General features: G+C 34.1%; 1 protein-coding gene across 3 annotated transcripts in view; it reads left to right on the forward strand.

The window, feature by feature from the left end:
* LOC136851292 (maternal B9.15 protein-like) overlaps positions 1–9,956 on the forward strand; it is a 48,400-nt gene extending 38,444 nt beyond the window's left edge. For all 3 annotated transcript variants that reach the window (XM_067125283.1, XM_067125281.1, XM_067125282.1), the window contains exon 4: positions 1,349–9,956. In XM_067125283.1, the coding sequence (XP_066981384.1) occupies positions 1,349–1,897 (549 nt within the window). In that variant the 3' untranslated portion in view covers positions 1,898–9,956. The remainder of the gene's footprint in view (positions 1–1,348) is intronic.
* Positions 9,957–13,287: the final 3,331 nt, after the last annotated feature.

The raw sequence follows: 13,287 nt of genomic DNA on the forward strand, positions 1-13,287 counted from the left end.
CTTTCTAGATTTTATTGATATTAGCTAGGCAAAAGAAAATCCAGGTCTTGCATTTTGAAGGCACTGAGTAATCACAGGAGTGCTTAAAAAAATTACTAGGTATCACTCTTAAAGGGGCGCACCGACTGCTGAATTTCGAGGAATTATCGAATTTTAGTTGTTAACAGTTTTCAACTGTTCTGTATTTAGATCAACATATCCTGAAGTGATGATGCTAAAAAAAATTTTTAGATTGGTTTATTGACAATTTTGTTCATCGGTTGTATGGCTCTGTGGGCCAAAAATTGTAAAAAAAGACAAAAAAAATCTGTATGAATAATTCAGGATAGGATCAAGTAAGTTATACACTGTTTTAGACTGCTTTATGTATAAACAAACATATCTAGAAATGTTATTACTAAAAAAAAATCTTTAGTTTGGTTCATGGACAATTTTCATCATCGCTTGTATGGTGCTGAGAACAAATTGTAAAAAATGTAAAAAAGTCTGTGAATGATTCTGGATAGGATCAAGTTTGAGTTATACACAGTTTTGCTATTTTATGTGTAAATGAACATATCTTGAAACATTATTGCTAAAAAAAAAATTGTTCAGATTGGTTCATGGACAATTTTGTTGATCGCTTGTATGGCACTGCAAACGACAAATTGTAAATAACGCTTGTAAAACAAGTGTGAAAAAATTTATTCAGATATAATTGTGACCAACTAAAATATCCCATTCTCTCTACGGGACATGTCAAAGAAAACAGGTTATCAGGTTATAATGATATTAGGATAATTTGCTCAAGATATCCTGATTCAGGGTTTTTGAGTCCCAAAATTTTTTTGTTTTTCTGTTTTCTCAAAACTTACTTTCTTTTGAAAACTAAATGCTTATTTCTCCTCTTAAGAAGACTGAACCCAAATTCAACGAAACTTTTACAGAGTGTAATATAACTACTGTACTGTATATATCTTATTTTTTTTGTCGTGAAAATCACTTTTCTGTGCTACTTTTAATTTTGCATATTATTTTTGAAAAGCGACATTATGATTTTTTCAACTGCAAAAGAAATGAACTTAGAGGCCGAATTTTTAAATTTCTCCACGAGATAATTTTTCTTAGTTGTATAATAAGTGGTAAAAATTTGAAGCAAATCCCTTCAGTGGTAAGGTAGAAACGTCATTTACTATATAATGGGGCCATATGGCATCGGTGCTCCCCTTAATCTTTGTATAAGAATTTTCAGTAGGTTTTGTTTGTATGAATTTATGCCAATTTTAGATTAGCTGCCAGTAAGGAAAGTACTTACAAATTAATTTTACTGTAGTAACTTTCTAATTTTTATGAAAAATTACAATTTCAGTCAGCGGGAGTGTTACGAGAACGCACCTTCAATAACTGTAATAATTCAAGTCCTCCATCAAGCACTCAGTCTACCCCTACGAAGAGGAAATCCTTCAGCCCTACTCACTCAGTATACAACTACAAGAATCAGAACTCATCTGGAAGAGGTGGCACAGGTTCTCCTGGAAGAGGAAATGGAGGCCTTAGAGAAAAAAGACATTTTGATAATAATTTCCATTTCAGTGGTAACCACCACCTTCAGCAGCCTCCTCATCATAGTTCTCATGCCAATGGGTCCTACTCTCCTCCCTTCTACAAAACTCAGTCTTGGCTCAACTTGAGTCAGACACCTCCCCCACCACCTCCAACTGCACATCTTCCCATGTTTAGTTCTGCTGGGTTCATTTACCCTCCAACACCTGCACCCCATTATACTCACAGTCCATCTCATTACAACCGTTCTCCTCCTCACATGGGATCTTCCCAGAAATTTAAATGGAACAGTGGTAGTTACCTGCGTAACGATCGCCATCAGTGGTATGGGCAGAGGGTATTGGCTAGGGTTTAAAAAACTGAATACAGTGTACCGGGGCACTTTGGCAGATGCATAACCTGCAGATACTAGCATACTGAAGGAAATGGTTCTGTATTCCTCCTGATTTTGTATCTTACAGATTGTGATAGTTGTAGCAAAATATGACTTGGTAGCTACAACACTTGTTAATTCTAATGTACAGTAGCTTGATCTCACTAGTCTTAATAATGATGATGAACCGATATTACAGTATGCTGTTAACGAAAGCAAACAGTGATAACATATCACTCAGACATTTTTCCTTCCTTTCAAAGTGCCCCTTTTCTCTTCATCACCCAGCTAATGCAGATGTGTGATGGTTCTCTTTATTGTAATTCATCATACATTTGTGTCAGGGATGGGTGTGCAGCCACCTTGATGTGTTGCTGCCATATTTTTTTCTCTTCAGTAGGAAAATTTCCAATCAATTCAATACCTTGTAGTTTTGATGCAAATGTTTCTTTTTTTCAAGTTGGAGACTCAATGCAGGTTTACTGGGTGGTATGCAGTTTTGTACTCTCAGTCCCATTTAAAGGTGCCCCCTTGTACTTTTGTTAGTTTGTTATTGTTTACATGGGACAACTATAGTATTGTTGTAGCTAAAGTTTATTTAGCAATTGATACTTCTTCATGGTCAGTTACTAATGCTTTATTTTCAGTTTTCCTTATCTTTTATTACAATTCTGTGAAAGTTTACATAGAAGACTTTATTTAAATATATTAAATAGTACTGGTAAGAAACTTTAGAAGAATCAAAATATAGAGCATGTGAATACAAAGTAAATAATTTTATGTGAAGTAGGTAATTAGGTTAATAGTCCTATTTTTAAACACACGCACACACACATGCATATACAAGTAAATACCGTACCTTGGCAACAAACCCTTCTGTGTATTTCAGCATTGTTTCCATCTGCCTTGGGTGGAATTTGAATCTATGGTCTTTTAGGTTTCATGATGACTGCTCCAGTTACAGCAATGCCATTGGTAATGAGAACAGAGTGGCATTTGCTTAACATCACTTTTAATGCTTACAAAGTACGGCATACTTTAAAAGTAATGGGGTATAGTAGTAAAATTGACCACTGTACCAGTAGTAATTGAGTGCTCTACATACATGAAGTAGTTTCCACAGGCAAGCACAATATAGTACTGCAGTACCATATTTATGTACTTTGGCTGGATATTTTTGCAACAACACTTCAGCTTAGTATTAAATATGTATGCTGCCTACGCCTTTGTTATGGAATAAAGTTCAGGACCCTTGTGTTTATTAGCTGCAAATTCACTGCTCTGCTGTATTCAAGTATTAGAGAAATATAAATGATTTGAATGTAATTGAACTTCAGGGTTGTTATGTTCCTCCATTATCTTGTAATGCAGTTTTGAAAGCATTGACTTATTCCCATAAGTTATTTAATTTTAATCCCACCTGAGGCAGTTTACAATTTGTTGCTAGATGTGCTCGAAAAAGGTGTTTGTTGCAGTGGTATAGGAGAGTGAGCATACACTATAATTAAGCATTATTCCAGTGTAAGGCTGTCATATGTTTTATTACGCTGAATTAGGGTTTGATTACTTAAGTAAATAAATATATATATATATACTATATACATAAAGACAAAGAGGGGATGTGTGATTGTGCCGTGTACATTTTATGCTTGTATAGATTTTATGGTAGTCTTTTCTCCTTCCCAAATTACTCAGAGTGGCTGCTCATCTGTGATTGTATTACTGACAGAAATTGGTCCTTTTCAGTAACGTAGAGTTCAAGAGAATATGGAAAAGTTTGTTAGTAGTGCTTTAGTCTTGTTCAGTAGGTACCTGTTACTCATAGAAAATCCCACTGTATTATCAATATTACAGCATCATGGTTAGTATAATTTTATGGGTTTTTTTACTTTGTTTTATGGTTTTTTCTACTTCGCTTCCCTCTTTTGTTGAGAATGGACCAGTGATTTCTTGGGTCATACTGTGTATCCCCTCTAAATTGTATATTTAGAATTTTTATTAAAGAAACTAATATTTTCCCTGACACGTTCTCAGGAGCATGTGCACAAAACAGTAGTTTTAGGAATCTTGAACCTCGTCGAGTCTTTCAGAATGTTGTGATTATACTGTGGATGATTTTAAACTGGGTAATGCTGTTCTTAGACCACAGAACCTATAGGTGTTAGATCAGAAATGATAATTTTTTTATTAACATTAGTATTATAAGGTAAAAACAGTTGTTTTTTAGATGAACATCAAGTCTTTAAAGTCATTTCAGACTGTTATGTTCAAGGTTTTATCTATGTTACGGACTCTTTGGGTAAAAAATAATTGAGTACTCCTTGGGGAACTAGAGTTTGTGTTTTCATTTCATTGAACAGTAACTGGATTTGACTTTAAGGACACAAGTACAATTTTTTATTGTTTTTTGGAGATATTACACAAAAGAATTAGGTTACACCTGTTGGTTTCTAGGAAAATGGAGTAAAGATGTATGATACTGGAATACTCTTGAGGTTGGGATTATATTTTTATTTGAGACTGTTAACAAGGTGATCATATAGCTTGCATTAAAATTTTGCTGTTCTTAGTTTAAGACTTGAAACATATCTGTAGTATAAGTAGAAAATATAAATGCATGTACTTGTATATAAATGTACAATATCCCAGTACACTAATACTTATGCTAGTGTATATCTGAAAATCCAGTGTAATAAACTATAAGCATGGACTCCATAAACTACGTATTACACCTGATAGCTGAGCCTCATACATAGAAGCCAAATAATCTGTACAGTGTTCAGGACATTACCATAAACTTTCACTCAGTCCTTGCCTTGTTTTAGAATATTTATTGTAAGCCTGTCTTCATAAACTGATTGATTTTTTCTCTTAAACACTTTGCAGTACCCAGTTTCATTACTTACAAAGGGGATGTATGTGGTTGACATTGAAGGATGTGTTTTAACTTGTCATTCGACATGTATATTTAATGGTAGCTTTTTATTTTGACAAAAACAGTTAAATGCAAAATGCAGAATTATTAGACACTTAATGTGTCAGTTGTAGTTTTGAATCTATTTTTTTATCTCTGGGTTAGATTAATATTTTCACACTTCAGATTCCTTTATTGATTGTTTAATATTTCTTTGTATGTTCTATTTTACTGTCATGTGTACTTTAATGTATGGTTTGTAACTGTGTGGTGGTGTTAATCTTGTATTAACATACCAAATGTTGATACTCACTATTCCACAATGTGATTTATGCCTTGCCTCTAATTAAGAAATTAGATTGTGATTTCAGGTCAGACATCACAAGTGACTGACAATATTTTGCATAGCAGAGGTTCACATTATGTTAGGTATATTTTATAAAAGCATGCAGGCTTTCCTCTGTTTCTCATTTGAGCTTGAAACTCTTGTAGACAGTATACAGTACTAGTGTTTGTAAAATGCATCATAAGACATTATAGTAAACATTTGTTCTCAATAATTGTTATAAGGGATATAAGCTTTAGTTTTTATTCCAGTTATTTTAATTCACTTAGTACAGAGATGAACCTTATTCTGTGAATGCTAATACTGTATATTCATGCAAAGGCTTTAAGTCATGTGCATAACACATTTGGTAAACCAATATATTTTATACACTATTCTATTAAGGATTGTTATATAATTATGTTCTTGTAAATATGTATTTATGCAGTAAACACACAAACATATTTTGTTAATTTCAGTTTCATTTAACGCTATGCTTTGTACTGGTGTATAGGTTGCCACACTTTACAGTGTATACGGGGTGTATATTTATATGAAAAGCATATGCATTTATATACGTGATTTGGGATTGATACATAAGCTCTAGAGGGTTTTTATTTTGACAACAAAATGGTGGATGTATACTTCAATTATGTCTCTTCTGTTTGATATTCAGGAGATTTTCTGTGTACAGGTTTTAAGTTTTTATAAGGTATTGTTTATAAGTCATTTTTGAGGTTACTCATATGTTCTCCTTCAAACTCCATCTTCACCTTGCCTTGAATTCCATGAAACTTCACTGCCTTTTCAGTAAGAGTGGGAGCTTCGTTTTAAGATTTTTTAATGAACAAATTCTATATTAGGGAAAGACTTCACTAGTAAACTGTTAATTAGTATCGGGAAAATAGTGATTTTTTTTAAAGGTGATTGGAAGTAGTGATATTCAAGATTTGGACAATTAAGTTTTTTTACAACATTCTTAGTCTGAAAAGGCTTTTTGCAACATGGTAATAATAACTTTAAATATTAGCAACAACTTTAAATAGTATTTGAATTTCTGTTAAAAAGGATTCTGTAGCCGCCTTTCTCCACCACATATACCTCATTCTGATATTTTAAAATTTTTATTTTTACATCACTTCCTCTCCATATTGAGTTGGCATGAGACCACCGTTCTTCCCCTCCAGTAGAGTAAAAATAAATTCTCAAATGGACTTTAAAAAAATTGTGTTCAGATTCAGGTTCAGTTGATGGAAACGAATTTACTAGTATTCAAAAAAAGATGGTTGCCATTTTAGCTAATGGACTGATGGCCTAGATTTATATTGTCAATGCTTAATATTTTTTACTGTCACTTATGGAAAACTAAAGGAATTTTTGAGGAATTTTTTTCTGTAAGGCTAATTCTTTAATGGAGCAAGTTACATTTTTAAGGATTTTATGGTTTAGTCATGCAAAGTGACATATATATAGTTTTATTATGTAAAAAGATAACGTGGTGCTAATTGTCACTGTAATTCTGTTGTAGGTAATTTCTGGTTTAATGTGAAAAATTTGTCTAACTAAGAATATTGATACTAATTAAGAAGAGAATGCATGTTTTATTTTACTTTACTTTGGTGTGGTTAGTTAAAAACTTGTGTTAATAAATTAAAGGATCAGTAAGTTTTTATTTTTAACATCAGATGCTGATTGTTATCTTAATATGATTTCTCATAAAAACTAAAAAGTTACATATTTAAATTTATACAGTATATGGTCATATTAGCTATTTTGAAATACTTTCATCAAATAAATTTCAGGAATTGTATGGTATTGCATATAAAAATTGAGTATTATTTAAATAAGTTCTTTTTGGTGATACTGTAATTAGAAACTAAATTTAACCAATATTTGTACCTGTGTTTTTGCCATCAGTAGACAGAGAATTGCACTAAAAATGTTTTGAAGCAGGTACCTATGTATAACTAGAAGTCAGTCCTTAGCATAAGATAGAAAATGGAATTAACTGTGTAGGTGCACTCATATTTGCTGTTTTGGAAACAATTTTGTATGATATCCCCAGTTGTTATTAGGTTAATCAATGGGGTTTTGACTTTAATGTTGTGCATGATAAAATTTAAAGGTGTGAATATTGGCTAGTGTAACTTTGCTCAGCATAGTTGTATATTTAGAAGTTTTATATATATATATTTTGGGCTCAAAATAGTATGAGCAAATGCTGTGATAATTTGACTTGGCCTTGCGTACAGTATAGCTTATCATATGGATGTTTTATTTATATTTATGTTACTTTTGTCACATCTTCACTGAGCCAATCTGTTGGTGCTTGGATATTGTCTACACATTAGTGCAGAAACTGGTTGTTTGCTGAGGTGATATTTAAGTCTGACTTGTTTCATTCAGGATGTTGACTTACACTTTGTTAAGGTTGTGTTGATTCTTTGGAAACCAGGGTAAAGTTTCACTTAACATACAAAATTACTTTTAATAACCTTTACTTCTCTAATCTTGAATGCCAGTGAATATATATATTTATAGGTGTGTGTCTGTATATGTGTGTGCGTGTGTATATATTTTTCCCTTCATGAAGTTAAAATCTAAAATAACTCATCCTTTTTAATGGTAAAAATCCTCTACAACAGAACTTTTAGTATATAGAGGTATTCGTTTCATGCTCTAAGAGAATTTATGTAGCATAAGTACAGAATCAGGAATTTTTATACTATAGGGTGTCAAGCATAGAATATTTAGTTGAACTTTTCGGGTTATTTTTGTGTCAAAAACGATTAAAGAATGAAAAAGGTAATACGTAAGTGCTTATATTTTGGTCAATTTTGTTAGGTATTTTTGGCTGAAGGTGATCTTTTTCTTCTTGCAGAATTCATTCATTGAGGTTTACCATGAATTGAAAATGGTACCATTGAGTTCGTTGCTGTTATATTATTGGTTATAGAACTTTTTAGAGTATTATGATATTTGGCTGAAAACTATATTAACATCTTTCAGTGTTTGGTCGAGTAATCCTTATATTTTTTCACATCGCATTCCAAACTTGTTTTGGTTACTAATATACTTGGATGTTTATTAGGAGAGGAGCACATTGTTGTATTCTAAGTATTGTTGATTATATAATAGTTGTAGGTCATTATTTACAAGTATTTGAAATTCCGTGTGATTTTATTTCTTTACCAAGAGCAAAACAAACAAAGTGTAGGCATGTAAACTCCTGTGGATCGCCCTGACTGCGATCACCATCAGTGCAGTTTACTAACGTACTAATGGTCTAGTGGATGGTTATAGCTCGGTTTTACTAATGCATACTAATAATTATTATTATTATTTTTTTTTTTTGCTTTTTAACTGATGGTAGGTAAAAGGAGTTTCATTTGGGAAGGCAGTTCAGATTTTGGGAAGGAGTACCTTGTTTATTGTCTCAGGTCAGTGTGCAAGTTTTTTTTTTATTTTATAGAAAAATGATTTTCCTCTGTCCTTAAAAATTGTTCAACCTATCCATTGACTTTTGACTTAATTTTATTTGGAAGACATTTGTGAAGATGCAATCTCATTGGTTGAAAAGGGAGTAAATAGAAATGTTCGAAAAAGTTTAAGAGAACCAGTTAATTTTTATCCAGAATTTTATTTGTATTTTATGTTAGGGGTTGGTGCTTTGTTTTGCTCTTGGAATTATTATGACTTTCAGGTATAAATAGTGATATTTCTTTCAAATTTTCAATGAACACCCTCTTATTTTGAAGGATGTGCTGACCAATCCTAGTCAAGATCCAGATGAAATTATTTCATTATTACAATGTAACAATTTTGAGGCTTAGGAACGTTTCTCAGTAATAGTTATATATGTAATGTCCACACCATTACTGTACTAATAAATAAGTGTGGAAATGTACCTGCAGGACACTTTGTGCTTTACATTAGCATTCTATATACTGTAATTTATTATGATGATTTCTGTAATAGGCCACCTACCAAAATCTACAGCATTACTGAGCAGTAATTTGTGAGGTCTTGCATGGTTTTCTCAAGTGGCAAGTAGTTCAGTTAACCAAAAGCCATCAGTAACGAGAAAATGAATAGTTATGTTATAACTGAAGGGAATTGCTGTTCAGTGTTAAGGCTGTATACAAATATGCCAGGCAAAGGTAATTTGCAGATGTTATGTGATGGTTGGTAATAGTGATTTGTATCAAACCCTTCTTTTCTCCATCTTACCCAAGTCCACAGTAAGTGTTGGGAAATTTATTGGGCTTCAAAATTGTTAGTATGTGGTATTTCTTCCAGTTGTCTTCTTTCAGTCTTTTGTTCTAGTAAAAGATTTTTCTTGTCTTGCAGTAAAGAAATCTGGACACTTAGGATGTCATAAAATGACAGCTTTGTTTTGAGTGTTTGAACTGAAGTTTAACGAGTAGGAATTTTTCATTTGGGGGAGCCAGCATCTGAATGAGTTACCATTTTTGGTATAAAGTTCAGTATGTGTATTGACATGTAGTCTGTATTTGAATGTTAATATAATATGCAAGCTTAATTTTGATTTGGGAATATATATATATATATATAATATGTTTATTATTTGTCTAGTCTTAATTTTTTTTTTTTTTTAGCACTGAAGACATTATTTAGATGTTCTGCTCCAAGATTAAATGCTGTAGGTTTGGCCTGGTTCTTCATATCATAATGGTAGTGATTATTATAAATAGTCATGTAATAAAGGACATGTATTTTAGGTAAATAGCAACGTTTATATTTCTCAAAAAATTTAACTGTACAGTTTTTATTGCATTGCAGTGTGTGTTTTATTTATTTCCTGAGAGTAGCAAAACAGTTTTTTGTACAAAAACAAATTCTTCTGGCAGCCTGTATGAGAACCGAGCAGTTTAACTTTGTGGTGTGCTTAAGCTTTTTTATATTAAACAAGGTTGCAGCCGTAAATAACGATGAAAAATTTATTTTTTATTAAAAATGCCAAATGTAGAGTTGCTTCCCAATAGCCTTGAGCTTAGGTTTCACAAGCTTATATACTTGCTCATATTAAAATGCATTACAACAATAAAAAAAAAAGCGATGTGCAATGTGTGAAGCAGATAGATCAGTATTGATTTGTAATAAAAATCAACTTTAATATTTGTTTTAGATTACAGAACCCAGATACAGTATATGGCCCAGCACCAGACTATGTACTAAATGCTTGGATCAAAGTCTAAGCCAAATTAAAGTTGAAAGTGATGAGCACACACTTCATCAGGAACCAGTGCGCTGAATATCCTGATGGGTTCCAGCACTTGGTCGTCAAGACCTAAATTTCATAATCAGTAACCAGTAACCATGTGAAGAACTACAGTTTCAGGTGAGTGATTTGTCAGACATATATAAAGACAGTCACTTCCCACCATTCCCAATGAAAAGCCCTCATAGGGAGTTAGTGCTGTCAGTGCACCTCAATTACTAAACGTTCTTTGCAGCATTTCTTGACCCTAGCTGCGACCCCTTTCATTTCTTTTACGGTACCTCCATTCATATTGTCTTTCTTCCTTCTTGCTATCCACCCTCTCTTAACAATTATTTTATAGTGCAGCTGTGAGGATTTCCTCCTGTTACACCTTTCACACCTACCTACTTTCAATTTTCTATCCAGCAATGAATGACCTGATAGGTCCCAGTGGTTGGCCTTTGGCCTAAACTCTGTATTCCTTTCCACTCCAGTAAGAATCCAACCAATATCTCCAAATCTGAATGCATGAATGTGACAGTTTTTCCAATACCAAGGCTTCCCCTCTGTAGTTTGTATTAAAGAGTACAAAACTGTACCCTTACTATCCAAAACTATGAGCTACTGGCAGATATAAATTTTCATGTGGTGTATGATTTGCTGCAATATCATCCAATAAGACTATTCATGTTTTGTTTAACCTGAAAATGTTTTCACAGGAAAACTATCTGCTTTATCATAATGTTTTTTAATAAATGACACATTTTATACAAACTTATTGTATAAAACATGACATTTATTAATGAGATCAACTCCACAACAAACAGTTTATGGAATGAAAAGGCACTTTGTTGTATAATCTGTGGAATGAAAACAAGTCTTACAGTTCGCAGAATGAAAAGTTAATTTGTTAAATTAGTTCTGGAAGGAAAACTTGAAAAACTGCTAAATAGCTAGTGAAATACCTCAATTTGCTAAAACATTTGTTGGATACAAACTCAACACTTCATAAATGGAGTGACTGTCGTCATGTATGCTGGACAGGCTGTAGACTACGAAGGGGATCCTGGATCCTGGAGCGGGATACCCATGCTCTCCTCTGGCATGCCATACTATGTTCCTTCAGCCTCTCTCTCTATCTCTCTCTCTCTCTCTCTCTCTCTCTCTCTCTCTCTCTCTCTCTCTCTCTCTCTCTCTCTCTCTCTCTCTCTCTGTGTGTGTGTGTGTGTGAGAGAGAGCGAGCATTGCATTGCTGCTCTCTTACTCTAGCTGGAATGTTTTGATGAGTACCCATATTTTTTTTTTTTTTTGTTGTATAATTTGAGGAATGAAAACTGAAGTCTTACAATTCATTCATAGAATGAAAAGTTCTGTTAAATTTTTGTGGAAGGAAAACTTTAAAGTCTGCTAAATAGCTTGTGAAATACCTCAATTTGCTAAAACATTTGTAGGATACAAACTCGACACTGTAAATGGAGTGAACGTCGGCATACATGTTGGACAGGCTGTAAACTAACGAGGGTATCCTGGAGGGGGGAGGTGGTTACCCATGGTCTTCTCTGGCATGCCATCCTACGTTCCTTCAGCCATCTTTGTGCGTGGAAGCATTTCATTGCTCTTTTACTAGCTCGACTGTTTTGATAAGTACCCATATAATTTTTTTTCATTGAACTTATTTTTTTCTCCAGTTTTTCTCTCAATATGGAGAATAAACAACCAACATTGCTACAAAGGTCATGGCTGGCCATGTGTGACGGTTCTTATCCTCCATTGCAGTACATCTGCATCCAGTGTCTACACTGTGTAGAGGTAGGAAGTGGACTTTTGTGAAGGATCTTGGTCTAACTCCCAGTGGGAGCAGTGCACTGTAGGCATTACTTAAGGTTCTTTGCAGCATTCCTTTGACCCTAGTTGCAACCCCTTTCATTCCTTTTTACTATATGCCTTTCACCTTACTTTCCAGCCTCTCCTAACAATTGTTTCAACATTATTATTACTGGCACTGAATGACCTCATAGGTCCCAGCACTAGACCTTGGCCTAATTTTATGTTTCAGTTCCCAGTGGGAGAAGAAGAAAGGCTCTCCAGTGTCCAGCTGGTCTTATGTAACAGGACCTTCCCATTGTTTAGTGACGACACCTACACCTACAGCTATGTTAACAGTTCACAGCCTAAGCACACACTATTCTACTGCTGTTTTCCTGGATAATTCTTGATGGTTGAAAGTGTTAATACTAAAGTGTCAGAGATAGTAATGACTTGCACTAGGAAGAAGAGACTACTGCATACCAGTTATTATACCAACAAAACTCACCCTCCATCAGTGAAGAGGAGCACTGGAAGAAACATGGCACCACCAGCTGAATCTTCTCACTACTCTTCTCCTAACCCTTCATGTTCATTCCTTCCTCCTCCCCCTCAACATTGATCCCTTCCTCATCCTCCTCAATGTCTGCCCCTTCCTCCTCCAGTCTTGGACACTTGAATTTCCAGCACTACCAACCAAATGACACCTCTCATGCTACAATTGTTGCCTCTGAGAGGAGAAATCCTGGCTTAAATCTTACAGCATGACCAAATCATTGAGGAGAATTTACAATCACACCAAAGGACGGTGTGACCATCCTCCTCCTGAAGGCCAGCACTGGCTTCAAGTTGTTATACCACACTGAAAAGATAAACAAGGCCATCATTGCTTGTACCAGTTGACCTCCCTCAGGAACCTCAACAGAACCTACTGACATTGTTGATGCAGATATGTTTAACAACACAACACTGTCGAGGAAAGTTCTAGCTAATGTCAGAGGACCAGTTTTGAGCAAAGTATGGCTCAGAATATGATGACACTTTCCCACAATATACACAAGAGCCTCTCAGGTGCTTCCATCGCCAGCACTATGGCCATCACA

Source organism: Macrobrachium rosenbergii, chromosome 23 (assembly GCF_040412425.1).
Source record: "Macrobrachium rosenbergii isolate ZJJX-2024 chromosome 23, ASM4041242v1, whole genome shotgun sequence".
NCBI classification, from domain to species: domain Eukaryota; kingdom Metazoa; phylum Arthropoda; class Malacostraca; order Decapoda; family Palaemonidae; genus Macrobrachium; species Macrobrachium rosenbergii.